At 40.5% G+C, this 26484-nt stretch overlaps 1 protein-coding gene across 1 annotated transcript in view; it reads right to left on the bottom strand.

Moving 5' to 3' along the window:
- Window positions 1–10505: 10505 nt before the first annotated feature.
- Window positions 10506–26484, bottom strand: part of RNGTT (RNA guanylyltransferase and 5'-phosphatase) — a 167613-nt gene continuing 151634 nt past the window's right edge. Inside the window, exons 15-16 of the mRNA XM_030448061.1 lie at window positions 13463–13586; window positions 10506–10747 (exon numbers count right to left, since the gene is read on the bottom strand). Of these exons, the coding sequence (XP_030303921.1) occupies window positions 10584–10747; window positions 13463–13586 (288 nt within the window). The 3' untranslated portion in view covers window positions 10506–10583. The remainder of the gene's footprint in view (window positions 10748–13462; window positions 13587–26484) is intronic.

Here is a 26484-nt window from a genome sequence, read left to right on the forward strand (position 1 = left end):
GCAGCTGAAGAGTAGATTATCTTGACACTGCACTGTCATTATCAACCGTCATTTACCCCACAGACTACCTGGCCAACATTCAGTTAGCAAACAGCCCTCAGATCCTTTTTCCAGCACAAAAGACCTGGCTTTTGCAAGGTAAACCATTCCATGACCACAGGCCAGGCAATTTTGAAAGTTAAGTTACTAATTCTTTTCAAATAAGGGAAACTGGAAAGAATTGTTTGGATGCATGTCTCTACTCACCCATTGCCATTGTGAGCTTTTCCCTGTGCCAAAGTGAGTCCCTGGTCCATAGGACATTTTTCCAGTCATTTTTCCCTTGCAACTTTCTCTCCTACCCAGATGGCAGCCTTGACAAACATCCTGTACATTGAGTGATACTTTCAGATTTGGTAGACTGGCCATGAACATGTCCATTGCTATCAGTGGGCTGAAAACATCCACCTTCTTGGTTTTATGGATTGACCTGTAACTAGTTATATTCTGTAAAGGCAGGGACATCCCACGTGGCTTCCAACCTTTCCAGAAAGCAGCTGTGCTCAAAATGATGGTGAGAATCTAACCTTAGCAAAAGGCGAATGGACAACCAAGGTATTGGAAATACTGTGGCCAAAAGGAGAAGGAAAGTGATCGGTCCTCTGTACTCGGCACTGGTGAGGTTGCATCTCAAATATTGTGTTCAGTTTTGGGCTCTTCACTACAAGAAAGTCATTGGGGTGCTGGAGAGTGTCCAGAGAAGGGCAATGAAGCCGGTCAAGGGTCTAGAGCACAAGGATTATCAGGACCTGCTGAAGAAACCGGTGTTGTTAAGCCTGGAGAAAAGGAGGCTGAGGAGAAAACTTGTCACTCTGTACCTGAAAGCTGGCTGTAACAAGGTGAGTGTTGGTCTCTTCTCCCAAGTTACAAGTGATAAAACAAGAGGAATCGGCCTCAAGTTCCACTGGTGAGGTTTAGATGAAATTGGATGTTAGGAAAAAATTACTCACCAAAAGGGTTGACAGCCACTGGAAGAGGCAATCCAAGGAAGCAGTGGAATCACCATTTCTGGAGGTATTTAAAAACATGGTGCTTAAAAGATGTGGTGCTTAGGGACATGGTTTAGTGGAGGAGTTGGTAGTTTGCTAAGTTAATGGTTGGACTTGATGATCTTTAAGGTCCTTTCCAACCTAAATGGCACATCACAAGAGGTGACTGTCTCTTCAGCCATCAGTCCATTTGCTGTAGCAAAAGAGTTGGGGCACTATAGAGGGGGCAAGGGACTAACACCAGGGAATTCACCATTCAGGGAATGAAGCCCAGATGCTTTGATGGGGAAGAAATCCATAGTAAGAAATTACTTTTAGAGTAACGAGCATAATTGTGAGACATTTTGTAGTTGTAATGCCTCACGGGTAGATTTGCATTTGCATATCATGCACTAACCAGTCCCTCGTGCATCATTTAAACTCTCTCCACACAGGCAACGCTCTGTCAGTTTTCATAACCCAGCTGCCCATTCAGGAATTTTTTCTCTTTTCCCTCCTAAAACCATGTGTGAAAGCAGAAATGTTCTTCACTCACAACTGGCTTTGGGGAATAGGAATTTTTGTCAAATCTCCATGAACTCAGAAAACATCTTGCCTACCAGTTTAACGGGAGATGTGCACAGCGCAGTAAATCTTGCATTTTATGCTTAGTGAGAGCTGTTTGTTTTTCCTCGTTGAAATTATCATTAGCAGCTGTTCCAGACTTTTGATGTCTGTAGCACAGTCCTCAGCAGAGACACAGGCAGACAAGCTAAACTCCTTCCTCTGTCAATACAACGAGGAGTCCCAGTGTTGCAGGCTGATGTTCTCATTCCATTTCTGCAGGCCTCACCATCATTCCCTGTTCCTCTGCATTTCTGGGACAGCACGGACAAGCCTTAATATGTCTGCCTACAATTTCCTCTAAAGTCCCAGGAAGCCTCAATGGCACAGTCAGACTCCAGAAGGAGAACAGTTATTATACACAAATACACAAGGCTTTAGGACTTGTGCATGTACTCTGTGTCAGGGGTTTTGTGGCTCCTGTAAACTGGAGAGCTGCAAGAGTTACAGCAGTTAATAACTAGAAAGCTATAGCTAACAGTGACCTTCTTTAGTTTCAGACCCATGTGCCTGCATATTTATTATTTGTGGACTGCTGATTTGCTTCCACAGGTCAGGATAGCTCAGTCATGCACTTCGCCTCCCTTGCTGCCCCAGAACCAACCTGCTCTCCCTGCTGATAAAGCAATGCCCTTGCAGGAAAGAAAAAGGGGTTTCTTATCATCCTATGGGATCAAAGCATCCCCTTCACACACCTATGTCCTCTCTCTGCTCAAAGCCTTGAGCAGGGAGGAGTGATGAGCATTACCAAGCTGTGGGGTCAAAAACTACAGTGGGGAAACAGAAAAGCCACTCACTACCCAAATGTCTCAGCTCAATTCCACAGGGCAATGCTCTGGCAAGGCCATCCTGGAAGTGGCCAAGCATAGGACAGGATCAGTGCTTAGAGGAGAAGGCCATGTCCAGGCTCTTCAGCCCTTGCACTTTACATTATCAGCCCCAGCATGATGAGGTGGTGAAACTCACCACAGGAAGGGAGGGTCAGTAACATTTTCAAGACATTTTTTACATTTTCTGCTACTAGTGCTGGAACGGATTGGGCTGGATAAAGAAGTAGAAAGGCTCATTTCAGACATCTGAAGGAAGGAGGGTGCAACATTTGCCTTTTCCCTCACACAGCCACACTCCTCTTGCTGTGCTTGGGCTGTGCCAGACAGCTGGCCCCATACAGAGTCCAGCACCACTTCTCATGGGTGCACCAGGCTCAGAAATTGAAGTCATCACCTCCATTTAACTCCAGGCACTTCTGAAAAAATGGCTTCTTTGTGACACCAGAACCAAAGGAGAATGAAGGGGAGTTTTTTCTGCTTGGTGTTTGTGAGAAAAACCAAGTGGTCAGCCACCAGTCCAAGTGGCCGGCACAGGCTTCTTTTAGTTTCAGGGATTAAACACAAACCCTTGATTCAAACAGCAAATGGTGAAAAGAGCAAAGCCAGACACAACCACTTCAAACTTCAGCATTTGCCTTCCACAGATTATTTTTGCAGAATACCAAGTCACTCACTCACACGGGTAAAGTATTACCTGGCAGCAGAATTACCATTGATTTCACACGATTGATTTCCCAGCCCAACAGTAACATACTAAATCTTTTCTTTTCAAAGAACAAACTGTCATGGCAGGAGAGAGTAAATTATTCCACTGCTTTAAAGACCAGAAAACCTTTCAGAGATGTGAGTTTTTCACCGCCTGATGGAGAAAAGAGACATTTTGCACCTCAGTGCTTTCTGAGCAGTTATTTTATGGGTCTCAAACCTCTATACTGTTGAAACAGAATTCTTCATTAAAAAGATCTTGTATAAGATTGTCTATCAACTGAACCAAAGAAGAGGATTATAAGTACTAAAATACAAAATGAAATAGCACTGACTGCCAAGCAAACTGACAGGGGGGATTCAAACCAAGATTGTTATTCTATTCTTATCTTACCTCATTACAAGTCAGGTTTTGTTTATCCCTGAGAGAGACACATTTCTGGTTTTGGATGCCTGCTGCACCACTCTGATTCTGTCCCCTTGTCACCATAGCACCAGGGCTTTCTGTGGGCTTCCTTATCTCACAGTCCACTAGAACAGAAATACTGCACAGCCATGCTTATGGCCCACACCTGATGCTTCTTACTCAGGAGTTTAGCAAATGCAGCTGCCTGCAATTTATTCTTTTACCTCTACCCTGCTAGAGTCCTTCAATTTAAATTATAGTTGCAGGGTATGAGACAAGAGAAGCATGGAACATGCCATGCCCTGGCCCCACATAGCACCCTAGGTGGGGCCTGATTTGCTGCAAGAGTAAAATCAGTAACCAGGAGCTCTCTAGCACTGCACATGGGTTTATGTAGCACTGATTTACCTAAAAAAGGGGCTCAAAAGTGTCCCCATGCCCCCGTGCTGTGATGCAGGGATGTGGCTCACATTCCTGTTACTTTCTGCAATTTGGGAGCAGACCCATTGCTCAGACTATAATTGTACCTCAGAGCTTTCAGAGCTCAGGAATAACAGAACTGCTAGGAAAAGAGGAATGGCTCCCCTGTTTCTCTGCTCTTTTAGGACCTCATCTCATACACTTTGGATGTTAGTCCTACCTTGCTGCTACTGCTGGCCTTGAGGAGCAGCCCATGTGAGTCCTCTGGCTGGATGGTAGGTCCTCTACCCTCACTTGAGCCCCTGCAACCTTCACCTCTTCTCCTTCCTCTGGTCACCAGCTTTTTCTGCATAAAAAGCCATCTCTTCTCAGTGTCACTCTCTCCTCTGACCTTTCCACTGGAGTTCCCTGTTCCAAAAGCCACCTCCCCATCATTTGACCTCTTCCATTTCTCTGTGGCATGTGAGATTATACCCGTTCTGGATGCTTTTCAAACTCTTCCACAACACCAAACTGGTAGCATCTGGATGGCATCCTCTGTACTCCTGCCTGGTCTCCAGTTGCTCTCATTGTAACTCACAACTGATCTGTGGTGCATGGCCTCACCATTGCCTCCTACACCCATTGCACAGCCTGCCCATGAAGGCTGCACTTCATGTTTTTTTCTGTTCAACTATCCTACCCTTTTCAATAGGATTTTTTATCCTTTGGATGAAATGTTCCCATTCCTCAATGGTCAAATTAGTTCAGAAACTCTTTGAATTATGTTTTGATAGTAACAAAATTCTGTTCCTTCCGTGTTACATACTCAGCCTTTATACACACCTATTTAATATGATAACCTTATCGCCTCCTCACATTAGAGGAACTTCTGAGTACAAAAGTTATTAAAATTTAATTTTCTCTAACTATCACAGATGAATGCTCCTGAGCCCAATTTGTGTGCTTTCTGCTAGTGAAACAGACACGAAGATACTGAGGAATGAGAAGGAGGGAGAAAGGGGACATGAACAGTATTTCTGAATAAGTAAGTTTCTATTGTGTGAGTCAATTTGACTATAATTTGATTTTATTTATTTTTTAATTATTTTTACATCCAGTGTTTTCTAAGAGAAGTGGGAATAGGTTGCAAATCACTTAGATTTTGTTTTGTTGGGTTTTTTTTGTGACACTGGAAAAAAAATATATTGTTCTCACATCAAGTTTATTGAGTGCCTTCCACATTTTCACTCATTTTTCTGCATGCAACATCAGTGGAAGGTTCTCATCCTACCGCTGATTACAGCATGTCATGTACCCCTCTACTGCTGACTAGGGATTGAAATAAACCAGATTAAAATGAGCCCTGACCGAGGGAAGAACTGTTTTGCAAATTTCTCAATCAAACCCCAGCCTCAGCCCTACAGACCTCCGCAGCTGAACAAGTGTTTGGCTTGTTGGGAAGCTCACGGACTCTCACCAGGGAAGCAGAAGAGTGGTACCTATATTCCCACTGCAAACATTAACTAATTGATCCAGATGTCAGTGAAAAGAGTGTCACTTACCTTTGTTAGTCCACGAAATGGAGAGACAGGGTCATGAGGGAGGGAAGGTGGAAGGCTCCTTGCTCATAGGCTGAAGAGTCACAGCTGGTAAATGCTGCTGCAATTTCCCTCTGCAAGCATGACTTGCAGGGCCAGTCCTGCCCTATCCATCAATCTGCAATGCTGGTATCATCCTGGGATGAGCATCCAGGTTTGGACTGGAGCACAGGGAGGGAACACAGGCAGAGGGCCAGCCACCAGGCACAGGTCTCTCTGTAGTGAAATGAGGCAACCAGGTGCCACTAATTGCCAGGGAGTGGGCATGAGCTTGTGTTAAGCCCACCTGTGCCTGGTTAGGGTGGGCCCCCACTGCACATGAGCAGGATTAGGGGGCCAATGAAAGGTAAGGCCTGAACTCACAAGCTCAGCTCACGCTGGAACTCACAACCTCGGCATTCTTGGCTTTTACTGCTTCTATGATCACTGTGCTAACCTGACTGCACCCCTAGAGCTTTGTCTCAGCACCGCACTAACTTGGTTGCGCCATCAGAGCTCATCACCACAAGGGTGAGGCTTGAGTGGCGCAGCCGGTTAGCGCGCGGTACTTGTACAGCAAACCCGAGCAATGCTGAGGCCGTGGGCTCAAGCCTCACCCTTGTGGTGATGAGCTCTGATGGCGCAACCAAGTTAGTGCGGTGCTGAGACAAAGCTCTAGGGGTGCAGTCAGGTTAGCACAGTGATCATAGAAGCAGTAAAAGCCAAGAATGCCGAGGTTGTGAGTTCCAGCGTGAGCTGAGCTTGTGAGTTCAGGCCTTACCTTTCATTGGCCCCCTAATCCTGCTCATGTGCAGTGGGGGCCCACCCTAACCAGGCACAGGTGGGCTTAACACAAGCTCATGCCCACTCCCTGGCAATTAGTGGCACCTGGTTGCCTCATTTCACTACATCTGTCCTCACGTCTGATGGGGGGGAAACTTGAAAAGCAGGCAGGTAGGTCTAACGGAGGAATACAAGCTTGAGGAGCTATGTTTTAAGCACAGATCCTATAAATCTGACATTGGGAACAAAGGGATACAGGTGAAATCTAAACCCTGTAGGGTTTGTGGACCTTGGAACATCCAGCAGTCCCCAGGAAAGGTGAAAGCAAAACCTGTGTGTGGAGGGATGGAAGTGACCGGGCCAAACGTAATTCCCATGCAAGTTAACTGAACTGCTTGGATTTAGGATTTGATTAGAGGTCCAAAGGAAAACAATAAAATCTATGGAAATTAATAAACCAACTCTTTACCAACTAATTGGATACTTTTAATGAGATTTTAAATTTAATTGACCACTGCAAGAATTTTGCTGCAATGAAACTTACCCTCCATAAAAAAATATTTAACTCTGCTCACCAAACTGACACCACCGGGTATTAGTGTCCTAGTAACAGATGGGAACGGCATAAAATTTTACAGATCATATCGACTGAAAAAGAACTGAGAGGAACCACTGAGCAGACACATGCAGGAGTGATTCAGGAGGAACAAACTGGGCTTCAGCTCACATTCTCTCTGTTGACTATAGATGAATCCTAGAAAATCTGCTCACTCTGCTGACGCTTTTGTGAATATACTCAGGTCGTAAGATGCAATACTGCAGCACACATTATGCACCTAAAGTCACAGCTCTCAGGCAGAAAACCAAGGAGCTGCTATGCTGAGAAGTGGGGATCCTGAAGGGCTGCTCCAGGGCACAAATTGCATACAAAGGGGAATACTGAGTAAGGGTTAGAGAAGTTGCTGTACCTGTCCAGGTGTGCTCACACGCCAGACCTGGTTCAGCATTCACACTCAAACACTATAAAATCAGAAATGGTTGAGAAACACCCCAAGAACTGTGCACATAACACGAACACAGTAGCAGTGGAGGCAGGATCTTAATTAGAAGGGAATTTTGAAAGGCAAGATGAGTTTTTTAGTTCCTGAAGGATGCACTCTAGACAGCTGTAGCCTGTGGAAAGAAGCTGCTCTATTACAACACATGTCCAGGAGCTGGCAGAGGTAGGTGGGATATTAGCTCTAGGTTCATGCTGGATGATAAATAAACAGGGAAGAGCCATGCAGGCCTCTTGAACAACTTTCCCTTCAACTACGCTTGACACCAAATGGGTGAGGTACATAATGTTAGCTGGTCATAAACTGTGTACTTCATGGGCCTTGTGTTTTCTTTCTGGTTCTCAGGAAGAGCAAATTGTACTTAAAAATTGCATAATGGATCATGGCCACCACTGGGCTGGGGGCTTCTACATGAGAGAAAAGCCACTGACCTCTGAAAAATGTGTAAAATTTTCTTGAAGGACTGAACAATAACATCACCACAGTGGTGCCTGCACAGGCATCTAAAGGAAACACATCCCTAGCAGAAGTATTTTAAACCACTGACTTTTATTAAAATACTTAATACACAGTTTGTGGAGGAATGTACTTACATTTTCTGGAAACTCCACTGAAACCAAATTTAACAAATGACAAAACAGTGGATGAATTCATGCTGTACACCAAAGAACAGACAAGTTAGGGTTTTGATTTGTTTTGTTTTTACCATCATTATTTTCCTGGCACAGACTCTTCTTTGCTTCTTTGCTTCAACCTCTTGAATTCCTAGTAGCAGAGAAAGGAGGTTTTGTGTTTCTCACAGCATTAAACCCATCTGATCCAAGTGACATTCCATTTGTTTTCATCAGGTTCTTCATTCAACCCTTCTCCAGTAGCTTCTTTTTCCAGAAAAGCAAAGATGCTTGACCTCTAAAAAGCTACAGGTCACAGTGCAAGAAGAGTCTGACAATCAAATGTGAATCTGGATGTCTAAACCTTCTCAGAGTCATTACCCTTCCAAAATAGCTATCTCAAGCTGAGTGTGGAAAAAAAGACGCTGTCAAAATACAAGGGCCACAGCACATTCATGGACTTGGTGGAATGCATATGGAAGACAGCCTGCTGTGCTGCAGCTCTGAAGTAAAAAGTAAACCAGAAGCCAGGTCTTGCTGAAATACAAGATGAGAGGGCTGAAAAGGAGAGAGATGAAATTACCTGGACACATCCTTGCAAGAATTAAATGTCCTAACCTCACAGAGAAGGCTGTGATCATCACAGACATTGTAATTGCCACGGAAGTATGAAGATCAGTGACAAAGTATATGTTATGACAATCTCGATGACAAGTATGATCTGGGGGAAATTATTTATACTGAGTGAAGAAATAATTGTGTGTTTCAATGCAAGATGCACAGAGGCTGCATAGGTTTTCACGTCAAATTCATAAGGCTCTTTTTAGGAGATAATTTTGCAACCTTGCATAGGTGATATCTTTTCTGTAGATAATATGCAGAAACTATGTACAGTTGAAAAAAAGGATTTTTATGAACGGATTTTTTTTTTCCCCTCAAGTTTTACCATAGTATAAAAAGTAACTTACGTAACTTCTTCAGTTCTCTAAAACAATATGGAGTATCCCAAAAAAGAGATGCTAGGAATGCCACCTAAATGATGCTGTGCGCATTTATACAATAGGCTGAAACAACTAGAGAAGCCACCACAAAGCGTAGTCCTAATGTTTCCATAGGAGTTAATTCTGCCTACAGACTTAATTAACACTCATTTAAACAGAAATGCATTTTAGTTATCACAAATCTATGAGCTTCACTGATCAGATTGCTGAATGAATTTATGACTCACACACTAAGTTAAATACAGAAAGAGTCCATTCGATCCCTATGTGAGAAATGTACAGTAAACTTTAAAATCTGCATTTGGTTTCCAATTAATCCCAGCTCAGGAAAACTCCTGCAATAGACAAGCAGAATGCAGCTTCTTAAAACTAAGAACTAACCACGTGCCAGTGTCCTGCACAAGAGCCATCAGGGCATTTGTGTGCTTCTTCCTTTGGTATGAAAGAAAGTCAGGGGATGAGCACGGTGCTGCAGGACAGATGACTCCAACTTTGAAAATTGGTGTCCTGTTCCCTGAGACATCCATCCACCCCTCTAAAACTTTTATCTTTGCCCTGTAATTACCTGAACCAGAAGACTTTCTGTCTGACGTGGCTTTTTCCCACCAAAACTACCTTCTCTGTTACACAGGAGTTGTCTGGCATCTCTTTTGACGTTTTGTGCCTGGATCCAAAACATCATGATTAGCACTGCTGATTAGTCTTGCATATCACAGTGATGTGTATGCACTTTTTAGTAATATTTACAGTGGTATCACCGTGGAGAATGAAGCCCTGTACCAGAAACAGTCTCTTAACACAGATCTTAATACCAAGGATTTGGTGCCTTTCTTATCTAAAGATAAACTTAAAAAGGCAAAGCTAAAATCAGCCCGCTGTATGTTTGGTGTGTTAGGTTCAAACAGGGAAAAAACAAACACCCAGCCCATCTCCTTTCAAAGGGATGCTATTTACAAGAAGGATTCACTTTTTTAATATTTCAGCAACAAAAACCCAGCTAATTTTGAATTTAGTTATATCTAAGGCAGTGTAGTTTTTAACCAACACAGAGCACAATCAGCATTGCTGTTAGCTAACAAAAATCTCAGAAATCCAGGGAAACTATGACCAATTATACTATGGGTGACAATTCTCAACCAGATGAATAACAATAATAAAAAAAACACTTATTTTTTTTTCTTTTTTTTTTTTTTTTTTTTTTTTAACATAGCCTCTAAAAAGTACAGCATTCCAATGTTTTCTCAGTTCCAGATCACTGACATTATAAATTAAAGGTGAAAAGAGATCCGTATATAAACAAGGCGGCTTTCCATTCACTTCATTGTACTGTTCTTGCCTAAAGCTTTGGAAATTTCATCTTCAAATACCGTAAGGTAAAGTTGAATTTATCAGTTACAAAACAATGTCCATTCATAGGTGGAATTTAAAAAAAAAACAACAAAACAAAACCAAACAAACAACAACTCAAAAAACCACACCCGAGTATATACAGCAATTCAGATTTTTTTTTTTCCAGCCTTCACACTTGCATTTTGCCTTCTGCAGAACTGTAAACACAGGATCCACTGAGACCAGGGCCTTATGTTATGGTACGTGGCCTTTTGGGTGGTGGGGGTGGCATGAGTTCAGTGTCAGGATCAAGGTTGTGTTTCCTCTTCTGTCCTTGAGAAGCTGCTGCACATCTGTCAATGAACTCAAACAGCATCTCCTTTGTCACCGGGTTCTGGATGCTATTGCATACAGCTGGGAACAAAGAACATAGTCTCAAGTTACTGAACTGATTTGCTGCATTTGGCACTTCAATAATTTCACCCCCTCTTTGCTTTTAAAATAAATAACGCCGTTAAGCTTAAGTATTCAGCCTTAAACGTGGACTTTCACAAGACAGGAGTCAAGGGCTTTGGCTTTGCCCTCCAGAAAGCAAAGCTGTGTCGTGGGGCTCTGCTCTCCTTAAAACAAGCAACAAAAGGCCACGGAGGTGAAGGATTCATGGGGCAGCTATAACAATTCTAAGAACTGACACATTGAGGCAAGCAGCAGCAATGGAAGTGTGGTGAAACATGGCTTTAAAACACCCACCAAGCCTGAAGAGCTAGTAAGACTGGATTAATATTGAAAGCCTTTGGATTACGGTAACATTTTTCCACCACTAAGCCCTATAAATAACAAACTCACAATTCACGGAACTTTTTTTTTTTTTTTTAAATCCATATACCTTCATCTGGCAAAAGACTTGACACCAAGCAAGCTATGTGTCTATCACCCAGACCATATCATGGAGGAAAGGCCATGGTTGTGCCTGGTGGCCAAGGCATGCACATACGAGCAAACCTGGGTCAGTTCACATGACACCCCAGGTCATAGTTCAAAGGTAATGGCCCACAGTATTTTAGGGAACAACATAAAAAGGCTTACTTCTCTTAAAATAAATGAAATATTTTAAATACTTTTCCTATGTAACTTCACACCCCTCTAATTAATGCTGCCAAGAGGCTTAGGGTGGAGGGAAGATATAACGAACATGAAATTAAGTAGTAATCCTACTACTACCTTGAAAAAAGTACAAAATTATTAGAGGAAAATTTCTAGCACAGAATCAGCTAGGATTCATCACAGTAGGGCTGCAATTTCCATGCAAACCAACCTACTGACCCACCAGAGTACTAAGCAACATTGAGACTCCTTAAAATGTACTTGCAAAATAACATTTGTAAGTATAACAATCAACATACAATTTCCTGACTCTTAAAAACACCTCTTTCTTTTCTGCAGAATTCCAGAACTCTTCAAAGCATTACTTTGATAAAATAGCTTCCTAGCATTATTTTTCATTCTTGCATTTATATTTCCTGAAAAGGTTGCACTGCACATGAATTCAGCAGTTGGAAAGCACGAATTGCCAGCAGCTTAGCTGTAGAATTTGTGCCACAAAGCAGCTGGTATAACTCTACATCATTTTTTAAGGGCTGTCCTAGTTTAATTCCTCAAGAAGCATTACTCTCTTCAATTTGAAGAAAGATGGAGACAGGTATTTTTTTGGTTGCTACTTCAACCACAGGGAAAAAGGAATAGTATTTTTCATACTAGAGAAAGCAAGTAATGGAAGAAGGATCTGGGGAAAGGGACAAAAGAAGTCTCAAAGGAGAAAGTGCAAGTTATGGAGATTTTGAAATATGACCAAAAGTGTAAATTTAAAGCCAAAAGAAAACTTTCTGGACTGCAAACATCCATGGAAAATTTGAAATATTTCTTACAGAACAGTTTTTCCTGTAGCATTTAATTTTCTTTTAATTTTTATTTTTCGGAAATTCACTGTTTTGGTGAAAAAAAAAATTAAGGTGTAATGCAACTGGTCTTCAAACAGAGAAAGTGGAAAGAGAAGAACTATGTTTCCCCTTAAGAACAAAGGGAATAAGAAGATGCTGCTCCTCAAAGAAGGGAAAGCTCCATGAAGAGAAATTTAGGTCATGGTGACAAAGAGATGTTATTGTACTTCTATGCCTTTTGTGACTCATTCCTCTTTCCTCACAGGACAGTTCAGTATTTCAGCTACGTTCTGTGCTGCTTCCCTAAGGTGCCAACATATATAATATCTCCTGGCAAAATGACCACATTTTGTTTATTCAAGAAAATTGACTCCCTGCTTAGGCAGAAATACAAGTAGAATGGTTCAGAGAAAATCCTACAGCATCTATGCATGTTCCAGTAAACAGCATAGTTTTAAACATGATTAAACTTAATTTTGGCTTAATTTTGACTTCACAAAAGTCCTTATCAACATGCCTATTGTTATTCAGCCTTGCACACTTCAATCTCTTATGCTTCACCTGAAAGTAAACAACATCATTAAATTTACAATACTTGGCAAAATGTTTTTTTGGTAGGACATAAAAATACTGCAGCTGTGTGGGGATATACCCCCACCTTTCATTTGTTTCCCTCATCACTGTATTGTAGAAATTGAAACTAACATTTTCTCCCATTAATTTTGGCAGCCCATCTACTGAATAATGGCTTTTACATTTTGAAGACAGTTTAATTATAATGGATTTTTTGCTCAACAAATTCAACTCATAGCGTGCCAGTTTGCATTACTTTCTGATAAGCCAACTCTTGGAACTTTCTTGGGTCTCAGTTAAAAGGCATGCCCTGCCATTTAAAGTCTCTTTGAGGAAGTATCTCCAATTCTACAAAGACTTAAGAACTTACTTCTGCGTTGTCTGGTAAGTAACTGCATCAGAATATTTGTTTAGCTGACTTGATCAAATAACCCTGAAGCCAAAGGATTCATTCTATGTAAAAGCTAGACATGACATAAGCATTTGTAAGATGAGGTACTACTATAATAAGTTAGAGATGTCAGAACTCAACCTAGAAATGAGAACAAGAGAATCTTTCCTCCTTGAACTGAAACAGAGCTAAAAAAGTAAAATTTTTAAAGTAAATTAATCTACTCACCCATGGCAGTGCTGTAGGCATTTGGAAAGCTTTTGTCTATTCTCTGTCTCATGAAGACCCAGCTGTTGTTCTCAAACTTGCACTCTATAATCTTATTGTCATACTGTTTCAGTTCCTTTGTCACCTGTTTTAAAAAAAAAAAAGTTTGGGATAAACACTATTTAATTCACTTTTTTTTTTTTCTCTTTCTTTTGGGGATAAATAGTAGAAGATCAAAAGCTGCCCTGCATTTTTCAGCAACATGCCTCCATCCTATACAGAGAAACTGCACAGACTACATCTCCATTATACATATGCTCAGCCAGTCAACATTTCAAAAAATACCTTTCATATCTGCTGTCAATATGCAGCAATTATATTATGCTAAAACATCAGTAGCTCTACCAGAGGGGGGAAAAAAGTCACTACTGGCCCAAATGCAAATAGGTTTCCATGGGAATAAACTGCTGCCAGTGTAAGTGCTACTGCCAGCCTAAGTGCACGAAATGTATTATCCATGTTTCATCAGCTTTCTTTGTTGAAGGTCTCAAAGCCAAATGTCAGATTTCAATACCAGAAAGAGCTTATGGAAAATCATGTCACTCTTTACATTACTGAGGACTTCCCTTTTGCTTTCTTTCTTTTCCTCCATTTCTTCCTTTGTCTTTAAAAATTAAGATTGTAACCCCAAAATAATGCAGGATTTCAAATCACATATATTCTAAATCTCCTTCAGGCCTCTCTCTATTGATTCATAGATTTGTCAGCAGCCACTAACCTGAGCTATTCGTCTTTCTATCTGGCAATGCTGTGTGGTTTGGAAATGTAGTTTATATGCATTGGACTTCCTAGTTGTTTTGGCTACTTCACCCTATGCATCCTAATCCATGATACAATGCAAAAATTTTCAAGTAACCATGGCAACCTGAGAACCTTATCTAACACTTTAACAGTTTTAACCATATACTTTTTTCCAAAGGGGCTCTTTAGAAGTATAAAGCTGTATTTAGCTGCTAGCTGCTTTTAGTTTGCTACAGTTCACCAATGAAGAGCTGTACAAGGTAACTGAACACTTTGGATTTGGGATCTTGTGTAGAAGTGCTCTCATAAACAGGGACTGATTATGGCAGTTCATTAACAGGATTTTTCACCTCTGCTGTCTACTTGCTCCTGAGCAGTGACACAGGAATTCACTGCTGTCAGAGGGATGCCCATTTGAAAAAGGCCATAACTGTCTCCAGACAGCTTAGTAACACATACAGTGGAAAAGCCCATGAAATTCTTTTCCACTAATTTCCAGGTAAAGGCAATTAACTAATGAAAAAGTTCTGAGCATGGATCGAGTCCTCTTATGCATACACCCTTAATCTGATAATCAAAAACCTAACATTTTTCTTGGTATTTACCATGATTACTTGTGCTCATTAGCAGGTAAGGAGCCCTGGGATTTTACTTGTCAAGTGAACATGAAACTAAAAGACGATTTGGTTAAATTTGCTTTCAACCAAGGCCTGTCCTGCTGCAGGACTGACAAGAGTCAGAGTCAGGCCTCCATGCCACACTTTATTTCTTCATCCATTCCGTCGCCTGCAAAGAGCTTTCCTCCTAAAATCATTTAATCCTTAAATGAAGTCTGTGTCTGCTGATGGTCACTTGGATGAAATCAACTGATGGCACGGATCAGCAATCATTTCCTTTGCAGAATGCTCTGCACAGCACCACTTACTTCTATCCACATTGAAAAGCTGTAAATACATTAAAGATGCCTGACTAACACATTTGTGGATGTACTTATGTTCCATTAGGTGTATGCAGGAAAACACAATACTCTTCTCTAGCACACTATGGATACATAAACCCAGGAAGAAGCTCTCTTGGCTGTGCAGTGCTTTGGGAAAGTGTTTTACTTTAAATCCAGCTGCCAAATGGAAGTGAGGGCAGCAGGGGGTATGACCATGTGTCTGATTTTCTGCCAAAGCAGGGAAATATTAGAAGGATCACTTGCTAGAGACAGAAATGTATAAAACTGCAGGCAATGTCTTCAACTAACCAACCACCTCATACGGCTTCCTCATGGTTTTATCATTCTTCCAGTGTTCAGACGCTCAGAATAGCAATAAATTAGATGGCAGCTTTATCTGACTGTGGCAATTAAGCAGTATTATTAACTATCTAGATACTTGCTTGGCCATTCATTAGCAATCTGGAAGATAGATCTTTCCACAAAATATGAACACCTGCCAAAGCAATGACTTAAATTAATTTTCCCAATAGAAAACAAATGGTCATAGTCTGTAACAATTGCAAGCTGCAGTAATTATTTTACAAAGGAATCACAGAATGTTAGTGGTTGGAAAGGACCTTGAGAGATCATTGAGTCCAACCCCCCTGCCAGGGCAGGATCACCAGGTGTAGGTCACACAGGAACTCATCCAGGAGGGTTTTCAATGTCTCCAGAGAAGGAGACTCCACAACCTCCCTGGGCAGCCTGGTCCAGTGCAGTCACCCTCACAGTGAAAAAGTTTTTCCTTATATTTATACAGACCCTCCTATGGCCCAGCTTGCACCCTTTACCCCTTGTCCTATCACTGGACATCACTGAGAAGAGCCTGGCTCCATCCTCCTGACGCTCACCCTTCCCATATTTGTAAACGTTAATTCAGGTTGTCCCTCAGTCTCTTCCAAGTTGAAGAGACTCCAGCTCTCTGCCTGTCCTCATAACGGAGATGTTCCACTCCTTTAATCATCTTTGTGGCTCTGTGCTGGACTCTCTCAAGCAGTTCCTGGTCCTTCTTGAACAGAGGGGTCAGAACTGAATGTAATATTCCAGATGCAGCCTCAGCAGATGCAGCTGTAGAGGGTGAGGAGAACCTCTCTGGACCTACTAACCACACACCTTCTGATACCCCCAGGATGCCATTGGCCCTCTTGGCCAATATAGTACCTGCTCTTCCCTGTACTTTGTTAAGAGACCTCAGTCTTTAAGTGTATTTATTGCAATATTCTTGAAAATTTTAGAAGCTGCTGGGCATTTGATCAAGACTGCAAGTATTTTGAGCAAAATATGATTTTCAGCAATAAAAACTCACCTACTATTGCATCTTAGTAGACTTCTAAATGCATGCTGGTTATGCACAGGCCTGAACAGTCATCCTTGTCAACGTAATTAACATAATAAAATTATACCTGCATGCTACTTTCTGGTATTTCAGCTTTAAAGTGGGACAGAGAAACTGTCAGATTTAACTTTCTTGATTTTCCTTCCCTTTGTGAATGCATTCTGAGCCTCTCAGGGCAGTGTCTTCTCGATTCTCCTGTTACAGTATTGGGTTCACCCTCCCCCTTAAGTATTACAGTATTACAGGAGTATCTGAACAGTGCACCATCATTTTAGTTTCCTGAGAGGTACTTGTAGCTTCAGTGTCTTAGGAATGATGGCAGTTCTCAGCCAAAATGCTTCTGCTCATCAGCAGCAATGCTTTCGGTATAATGCCAATGCTTCTGCCATGCTGCTGATAAAAATGCATTGAACCAGCATTCATCATTCTCAAGATGGGAAGTCCCACCACACTAAGGATTCCATGGAGTGTCTCTTAATTAAATTTTTATTCCCTAGACTATTTGCAGCCAGCAAGTCAGAATTAGAAGTCTAGAAGATCACATGTGGGAGATGGGGCTGTCAGAGGTGGTGCATCTGAGCAGTACCTCTGGTCTGGGCCAAAGCTGTGTCCTAGGAGAGAGCAAAAATTAACCTGCACCCTACTTTCCTTTCAAAAGAAAGGAAATTGTTCCTCTGCAGTAACATTTGTTGTTTCTGTTGTTCCTACTTCTCAGGAACCACCCTACTTGCCTAACAGAAATCACTTCCCCAAAATATAAATGAGCTTCCTCTGGGGAAGAGACTTGCTACATTACTGCTAGATTGCAGGAGGTGATTATAAAAAAGTGGGCCAGGGTTGCATCCCCATTTCAGCAACAGCTTGTTGTGAAATCAGACTGGATATAAAAGAAGATCATTGCCTAAGAATGTCAGATTATATGAAGATGACAGCTATCTTCCTCTCTCTGCTGAGAAAGGCTTCCCACTGCCGTTGTCTTCCAGGCTATTCACTTGGAAAAACTTTGGTGGGGTAAGGTTATCACATTTTCTAAGAAGACAATTAATTTAAGGAAATCTCCCATTTTCCAGTCTTTGTCCACCCATTATGCTCTGAAAGAAATTAAAAATATATATCAAAAAGTGAAATATCTAATCCATTTCAAATTATCTCATCTGACAGAATAATGGAGCCGTTTTGAGATGAAACACAACAGTGTTTATATGCAGCTATGGTTTAGGTTAATTCAGAGCAAAATGTGAAACAATAATAAATTCAGGTGAAAAAGAGGAGATACCATTTACATGGAATGTAGTCTGCTCACTTGATCATCAGACTGGTCCATCATTCCACCCGTTAAATCATTCTTTCATTTACTTCAAGCATACATATTTTATATGAAGATATCACTCAAACATTAATCTCATCACCCTTATTTCAAAAAAAGAATGAAATTCCTGGACAAACCATACTTCACATACAAGGTATTACTGATGAGAATTTAGATTTTAAGGTAATTAAATTCATGTTTTAGAAAGCAAGTCTAAAAGCTTGAACTTCACAAGTGCATTCCCATATTCAACCTATTTAGAAAGAAAAAAAGAAGATTTTAGATAAATGGAGACTTGAGTAAAAGCAGCCTGGTGTTTCCATATGCCTATTATTCTCAAACCAACTGAAATGATTTTAGCTCAAGTAAATAATCCTCTTCATAGAAAGTGATGTTTGTAAGCAGAATCTTAACACATTCCATTTCAAATCCTTTCTCTATTTAAATGCATTTTTGTTGAACTTTCCCCTCTATTACCAAATATTTACAGAAAGAAAAGCATTCTTCAAATCACCTATTTCTGTTGCTTATTCCACATCCCTAGTCATTGGTCTATCTCAAAAATCCCAGAAGAAATGATCATAATAGCAGATGCAGAAAATGTTAAATTCTGTCAAGAGAACAAATGAGCAAAAGCAGCAGTTCAAATCTTACAAAATTAAAAATATCTTTATTCCTAAATACAGAATAAAAAAAAGGAACCATAACACACAGGCAAGATAGACACTTAATGTAATGGCTTTCTGTTTTCTAAAAAGAAACTGGCTTTTCTTTTTACAGCTGCAATGTGCAATAAGGACATTCCTTTTTGATGTTTTAAAGTACACCATTTGTTTTCTTTTTCTGAACAGAAGTTTCAGTGCCTGGAGGGTAGAAAAGTTTATAGCTGCCAGGTAAGGCCTAGAAAGTAATTCTTCCTCTCTTTGATAATGAAACCAAGTTTTCTTCATTAGGATTCATTCTAAATGAAGTGAAAGGAGCACATCTGAAAACAAATGGTCAGTTGTGTGCTCATGAGGGAGAAACCTAGTTCTTTCCTGTCTCCAACTGCACAACTAGAGTCCACGTCTTCTCTAGTCAGCTGTCCTGAAAAAATCAAACATTTTTCTAGGAAATGTCCCCCAAAATCATGACATTTGCAATCCTTTCCCTCAGGATACTGGGATACATCCAGCCCCAAATTACAGTTTAGGAAATAAAATCTCTCTAGCAGAACAGCACATCTCAAATCCTCATTTCTGCATTGCTCTCAAATGTTGTGATTGCCCACAACTTAATTCTAAACTTCTGAAGCAATGTGGCATGTCCTAGATGACAAAGTGAATTCACCTGCCCACTGGTACTTTGACTCCACAATAGCCAGGGCACCATCTCAAGACCACAAAGAAGCAGCATCGACAGTCATGGAACAAAAAGAAAAATTACATGGGAATTTGAGGAGAAAAAAGGTGTCAAGACATCCTGAAAGACCAAGATGGAGACAGAAAAAATCAAGAAGCAGCAGTAACAAAATAATCAACTTCTGGATAAACTAAACTCAAAATGAGATAATTTTGAAGACTGAAGACTTCAAGGTGAGAAGCAAACTCCAAAACTCCAAGGACCTTAATGTCAAACCAAGGCAATTGAGAGGAAGTGAGGTGTGAGAAGCAGGGCTCCTCTTTATTTTAAGAATACATCTGAAGCAAAGCTTTGAAGTGCATGATTTTATTGCACTGCCCACCTTCCCAGAGGAGTGGTTGTATGCGCAAGGACTATCCAGGAAAAGCACTCTTAGAAGCAAATACAGATGACGTGAACATAAGAAATTCTAATGATTTGATTAAGAACATCCTTGAGAGTCAGTAGCCATGTAGTTATTAGAGTGCCCAACACCTACAGGGCATAACACAGAACCTAACAGAGATCATAGTTTTTCCTTTAATATTGCTTCTTAATTCTTGGACAGGCTTTTCAGATGCTTTTAAAGATCTTCTATTCCCATTCACATGAACCATCTCATGTGTACCACAGTAAAACCTATCAAAAAACCTAAACATTTAAGAGATGGTTACTAAATGCCAGTTTGTACCCAGTTCATACCATAAGTATACACAGGAACACAAACATTAATACTGTCAACTGGCAGAAGTTGATTAATAATAATAAATGATCTGCTTCACATTTTTGCTCAAGATAAAACAGATATTGTAATGTAACTTAATATGCATTTCTTAATATTATTCAAGAGAATATTTAATAAAATCCATAGCTTTGTTGGAAGTAAAACAAGAGCACTGGGAACCAATTCTGCTGCTGAATTAAACACACTGACTGTGTTTCCTTTTAAGTGATGTATTACCCAACAAATGGTTATCAGCGTGGGTAAACACAATGCAGCTGATATGTTTATTTAATATTAAAGAAGCCTTCAAAGTGTAACGATGCTGCTTCTTGTGTACATAGGAAATGGAAATGATCCAACATTGAGATCTCATTCCTGGAAAGGAGCACTAAGAAATATAAAAATTTAAACATTTTTGTTCACACCAGATTAAACCACAATGCTAACAGAGCAAGCACTGGAAATCATGGAAAAAGGCAAAAAGAAAAATCATATTTCAAAACCACAAGGGTGAGGCTTTTTAAAACTGAGAAAATTTTATATGCTGAAAAGAAAGAATAAATAATGAAATACGAGTGGTAGACTGGAATTTAAATAAAAACAAACAAACAAAAAACCCAACAACGAAAACAACCCACAAAGATCCTCCCAGTCTTCCATGTAGACATTTCAAATATGAAATCTACTTTCTAATGCATAAAATGGATTGGAGTCCTGATTTTTTTTTTTCTGACAACTAACTGATAGAAGCATCAGAAATAAAAAGCTTTCCTCTTATCAGTAACATTACAAGTTTAATGACTTTCCATGCCAGATGGAAATAGATTTCTTAGTGTATCCCGGTAGGTCTGCTGCCCATCTGACCTTGCAACACCATCTGAACTATCTGTAAGAAACCAGTGTTTTTCTAAGCTTTGTTTAGGACTCACAGAGGAACACCGGTATCTATAACAAAGGATGTAACTGCTAAGACCATGATGTGGAAATATCTATGTGCTTGCACAACACTGATGCACACTCTTAAAGATACTATTTTTTTCTATCCTTTCTGGTTTGCTCAGTCAAAAAAGAACCTGGTAAGCCACAGAAACCCAACAAACTTTTTGAACACTTTTGGGCATTATAACTCGGGCACTTATAGTAGTCAAAGAGCCACTGACCTTTGCCGTCTCCACCTACCTCCTGAGGAAACTTTAAAGTTTTCAAAAACCTGTTTTCTTTAAATCACTGGGAAGAATGGGAAGCAGAGATTCAAGGGTCCAAAGACATTCCTGAACAGTTAAATTAGACAATTATAAATCGTTGTCCTCCTAGATTGGTATTTTTTGCTGTGGCATTCTAAGCACCACAGGGCCATGAATTAAAGGAAAACAATATATATCCTTTATGTATATCTTCTGTAAAAACTGACAAAAAAGGATGAGTTAGGTGCTAAGGACTCATGAACCTGCAATGAGTTCTTAAATAAAGTCATATTTTAAAAGCAGATTATATAATTTTCATCCTCAGCGTGTGTTGATGAAAGAAGAAGAAAGTGTAGGGGGTTGAGGAACTGCAGTAAAGACCCAGGCAGTCAGAGAGCAATAGCAGAGCTCTCAAAGTGTCACTGTGAACTTACTGTAGACATGTATTTGGTGCAAAGAGAGCTCCGCCTGCTCTACAGCTCAGGAATTTGTAGAAAAATGTAAGGATAATCCTTTACTGCAAGCATCTTTGCAGAGGCCAGAGACAGCCACCTTGGATTTGGCACACCAAGGATAACTGTGCCACTAACAATCCTTGGGGGCAGCACTGAAAGTTGAGGGTGTCTGTCAAAGCACCCCAGAGGCAGATGCAAACAAAGCAGTACAATGCCACAGCAAACCACAGAACCATTCAGCAGGTTATGCAGAAACAAATAAGCAGAAAAATCCTTCCAGTGAAGGTCAAGGAATCCCTGGGAGGTTTCTGAGAAAAGGTTTCTCTGGTGAGAAAAGCCACCTCCCACCCCCAAGAAGGTAAGCAACTGTAAAGGTGAGGAAGATAGAGCAAGGACATAGATTGGATTGACAGGAAGCTGAACATGAGCCAGCAGTGTGCCCAGGTGGCCAAGAAGGCCAATGGCATCCTGGCCTGTATCAGGAACAGCATCGCCAGCAGGTCCAGGGAAGGGATTCTGCCCCTGTACTCAGCGCTGGTGAGGCCACACCTCGAGTACTGTGTCCAGTTCTGGGCCCCTCAGTTTAGGAAGGATATCGAGGTCCTGGAGCAGGTCTAAAGGAGGGCAATTAGGCTGGTGAAAGGATCCAGCACAGATCCTATGAGGAGAGGCTGAGGGAGCTGGGGGTGTTCAGCCTGGAGAAGAGGAGGCTCAGGGGAGACCTCATCACTCTCTACAACTCCCTGAAAGGAGGGTGTAGCCAGTGGGAGGTTGGTCTCTTTTCTCAGGCAACTCTCAGCAAGACAAGAGGGCACGGTCTTAAGTTGTGCCAGGGGAGGTTTAGGTTGGACATTAGAAGCAATTTCTTTACAGAGAGGGTGATCAGGCATTGGAATGGGCTGCCCAGGGAAGTAGTGGATTCTCTGTCCCTGGAGATATTTAAAAAGAGACTGGATGTGGCACTCAGTGCCATGGTCTGGTAACTGCAGCTGTAGTGGATCAAGGGTTGGACTTGATGGTCAGAGGTCCCTTCCAACCCAGCTGATTCTATGAGATACAGTCCAAGTGCAAGAAAAAGCAGCCATGATAATGTAGCAATGATTCCAGGATGAAACATCTCGCATGCAGCTTGATACATTTTGAGGCTTGCATTGCTCCTTGACAATCAGTTAGCCTGTAAAAGGCAGTTTTAACCCTCTTTTGGGCTTTATTCACTCAGGCTGCTTTTGCAAAAGGGAGCAAGCCCCAAACTCAGAGCACCGTGTGCCAAGACACACCAAACCAGGAGACTAGAGCTATGCACCAATAGTAAAGAATATACTTTGAAAACACCACTTATTCATAAATTATAAATTTCATAAGGTTTATTATTCTAGGTTTGCAAATGGGGAAACACAGAGAGATGCTTTGTGGTCACACAACAAGGAAAGCATTTACCTCCCATTAGGTTCTCTAAACCTGATCTTAATTACCTCTCAAGCACTTAAACTCATGCTACCAAGAAATCCTGTGACACAGGGAAGCTAAGACCTATTTAATAATTTATCAGTAGAAACCCAAAAAAATCTTCCAGAGACAAAGCAACGCTATCAATTATTTTACAGCCTTTGGCAACACTATTTCAGTACATCAAAATAAATGAAAGATAACCTGGATGACTGTCAGAACAGGATGAAGAGACATTTTCTGCCTTTCACATGTTGGACTTCACCTCCATAATGATGACTCTCTTGACAAATGTCTGTGTTTATCACACACAGATTTTACAGTGTACTTTCTCATATGACTGTTTTTCATCTTTTCTTTGTACCCAAGCTATTGCTGCTGTAGGACACTCCCCAGGCCTGGGCTAGCAGGAGCTTCCCAGCAGCCTTCTGTGTTGTCTGAGGAAAAACTACTTTTATGAGTCTGATAGCATCTGATCACTATTCATGTGGGCCTCAGCTCTACAAACTCTTACCCTTTTAATTTATATACCTCCCAGCAGCCTCAGAAGATCAATTAGCCTGCACTATGTTATCAGGATCAGGCCCTAAACCTAATTCTAGTCATTGCTTATCTAGCTTCTGAAATGTTCTTAGAAACCATGTCTTTATACTTCTTCAGAAAACAGCAAATAACACCAGCACAAGCCAAAAGAAATTTAAACTGGAATCCAAAGTAGCAAGTAATTGCCAGTGAGTCTTTTAAAACCCACTTTTACTTGTAACAAAATGCAGCTTTCAAATTACAGCCATTATGAATCATATTCTTTTCTTCCATTTAGATCCCAAAGAGCCAGTTTTATATGCTTCAAGTTTTTCCCCATAAATCAAAATTCACCACTCAGAACAATTCTGTTAAGACTACAAGGAAATTCTGTTTGCTTTGTTAAATAGAGCTTCAAAAGCATGAATTGAACGTACGTTTGCAATTACAAGTAATGCCTCTTCTTATATCCATTCAAAATGTTTACTTTATTACAGCTCATTATAAATGTACTGTCTAAAATGCAGCAGCATGACTGTTCAATTTCCAGGCCATAATTTTATGATAATCACATGTAATATATTCATATGTCTACTTCACTGTCTAACAAAGCCCAAACTGGTTAGTTGGCAGCTCTGCTTTCCCCATGGTTCAAATTTCTTTGCCTCAGAACATTACTGAATAACAACATTAAGAAAGATATAATCAAATTTTTACTTTGTATTCTTCACTATAGAAAGCAAACAAAGAAATATATAGCATTAGAGACTGAAATGTGCCATACTGACTTTATCAAAGACTGGTATCTAAGTGATATGTAAATTATTAAACATGCCATGCAAGCATTATTAGAAAGGTGGGGGCAGGGAGCAAGATTATAAATTTATAACTGTTTTCCACTTCTAGAACTCCTATTAATTCTTGAAAGCATTGAGGTTGTAAAGAGAGAGTGTGCACATAAACTAAGACCAGAACTAAGTAAACTTGCTTTTAATCTCCAATATTTAACATGTGTTTCAGTTTTTGCCTAGGGCATATTTACCAAAAGTAGCAATTTTATTTTTCCTTCATACATTTCCAAAGCAATTCCTAGTTAATTATAAATCTATAACACGCAGAGGCTTATGGGACTTGTAGGAAACAAAAATTCAGACAGTTCCCAGCCTGAATCCTTTGTCATCAACCGAATCTCCTAAGACTAAAAGCCAGAGAGGAGAGCTCAGTCTTGCTCATTGTAATTTCTATATAGTCTGTGTAAAACTTAACACTTTTAAAAGACTGCCAGATCTTGAAATTGTGCAAGTCTCTTACAGCAGAATAACACTTTATTTTTGAAAGAAAATTTTCAGTTTTAGGATTTGTATTCTATAAGAAACAAAAAAGTCAAGCTACAATTTGAAACCTTGCCATTTTGATGGGGCATTCTTACACCTGGTGGCTGAGATTGGAGTTCACAAGCCTGCTGACTCAACCTTCATTTTTGTAGGTAATGACACAGAGTGAGCTTCAGGTGACTGCCAGAACTGAACCATTTACATGTAGGAGCTGATAACAGCCTTGATGAAATACTGCAGTAATATAAAATACAACATCAAGAAGAGCCAAACAACAACCAAAAAATTCTACCCAGCGGTGCTATTAAATCCAAATAACAAAGCAAAGATGTATTGAGGAAAAAAGCAGTAAAAGCCATTTAATGGATTTTTCACTGTATTCTTCAGTCTTCTAAGATTTCAATTAGAAGGGAAATAATCTTCCCCCCTTACTTATAATACATCACAACAAAAAGATTAATGGCTGCTGACTTTACACAGGCTTTCAAAAATTAGCTCTGATCAAAGCAACTGCTGTAGTGAAATTCAGCTGCCCTAACTCACTACCTCAGCTGCTTTTATAGGACTGAGCAGGCTTGAACTCCTTCCTCTCCCCTTCAATAGTTTGCCTTAAACTTCAAAGCCAAACTGGCTTTGAGGCTTAACTCACGTAAAGCTTTTTTTTCCTCCTTCTTCAAAAGCAATTAAAGATGTTCAGTATAATCTGCCCTATGATCTAAAATCTAAGCATGCAGGTCTTCTTGATCGTTGTGGGCTTACAGAATGGAAGGGGCTAGATAGGGAATGTAATCGTTGGCTCAGACAATGCAAATGGTTTTATGGTGCCTGCCAGCTGATGAGGTCAGTAGTCTTAAAGAAAGGTAAGCAAGGGCTAATCTATCAATGGCACAAATTTGTCAGTAAATGAGGCTATAGAGTGGTTCCTACTGCTTTACCTTGCATTGTGAGCCCCTCCTTTTCCATTTCTTGTTATTAATGAATCTGCAGAGTTAGGAAGCCAGATTTCCCAAGACACCACAGTAATGGATGTGAGGCGGGGCAACAGACTGCAGAATCATGACGCAGGGGAATGCACAATTTTCATGGACTTGAAAGAGACACAGTTGGCTTCAGAGGATTTTATGGATTTTACTGGATGTGGTCTAAGAAACCTATGAACTTCTTGGACTGTTTGGGCAGCAAACACTTCGTTATTGTATGGTAGATCAATAACAAAAAAAGCAAGTGACAATATTTAGTCTTCGTTCTTATTTCACAAAATGACTTCACCCAGATAGCCTGCAAGAGCTAAGGCAAGCAAAGCTAAGAAAAGTCTCTTGAGCTTTCTAACCAGCTGACTTCTGAAAAAATATTCTTAGACATAAAGCTGTGGCTGGCAAGGGCAGATTCTTAAATTCTCCAGAATTCAAAGCCCAGTTTGAGCACTCTGCTCAAGTGCTACATTTCTGTTTGAGCAGCCATTCTCCCCCACCTGAAGGGGACTAAAATAGCATTGGTTCTCTAACAAATACAGCTGAAAACATTTGTTTTGCTTTTCACATGATGCAACAGCATTACAAGGAACATCATA

The sequence above is a fragment of the Calypte anna genome, chromosome 3 (assembly GCF_003957555.1).
Source record: "Calypte anna isolate BGI_N300 chromosome 3, bCalAnn1_v1.p, whole genome shotgun sequence".
In the NCBI taxonomy this organism is placed as follows: domain Eukaryota; kingdom Metazoa; phylum Chordata; class Aves; order Apodiformes; family Trochilidae; genus Calypte; species Calypte anna.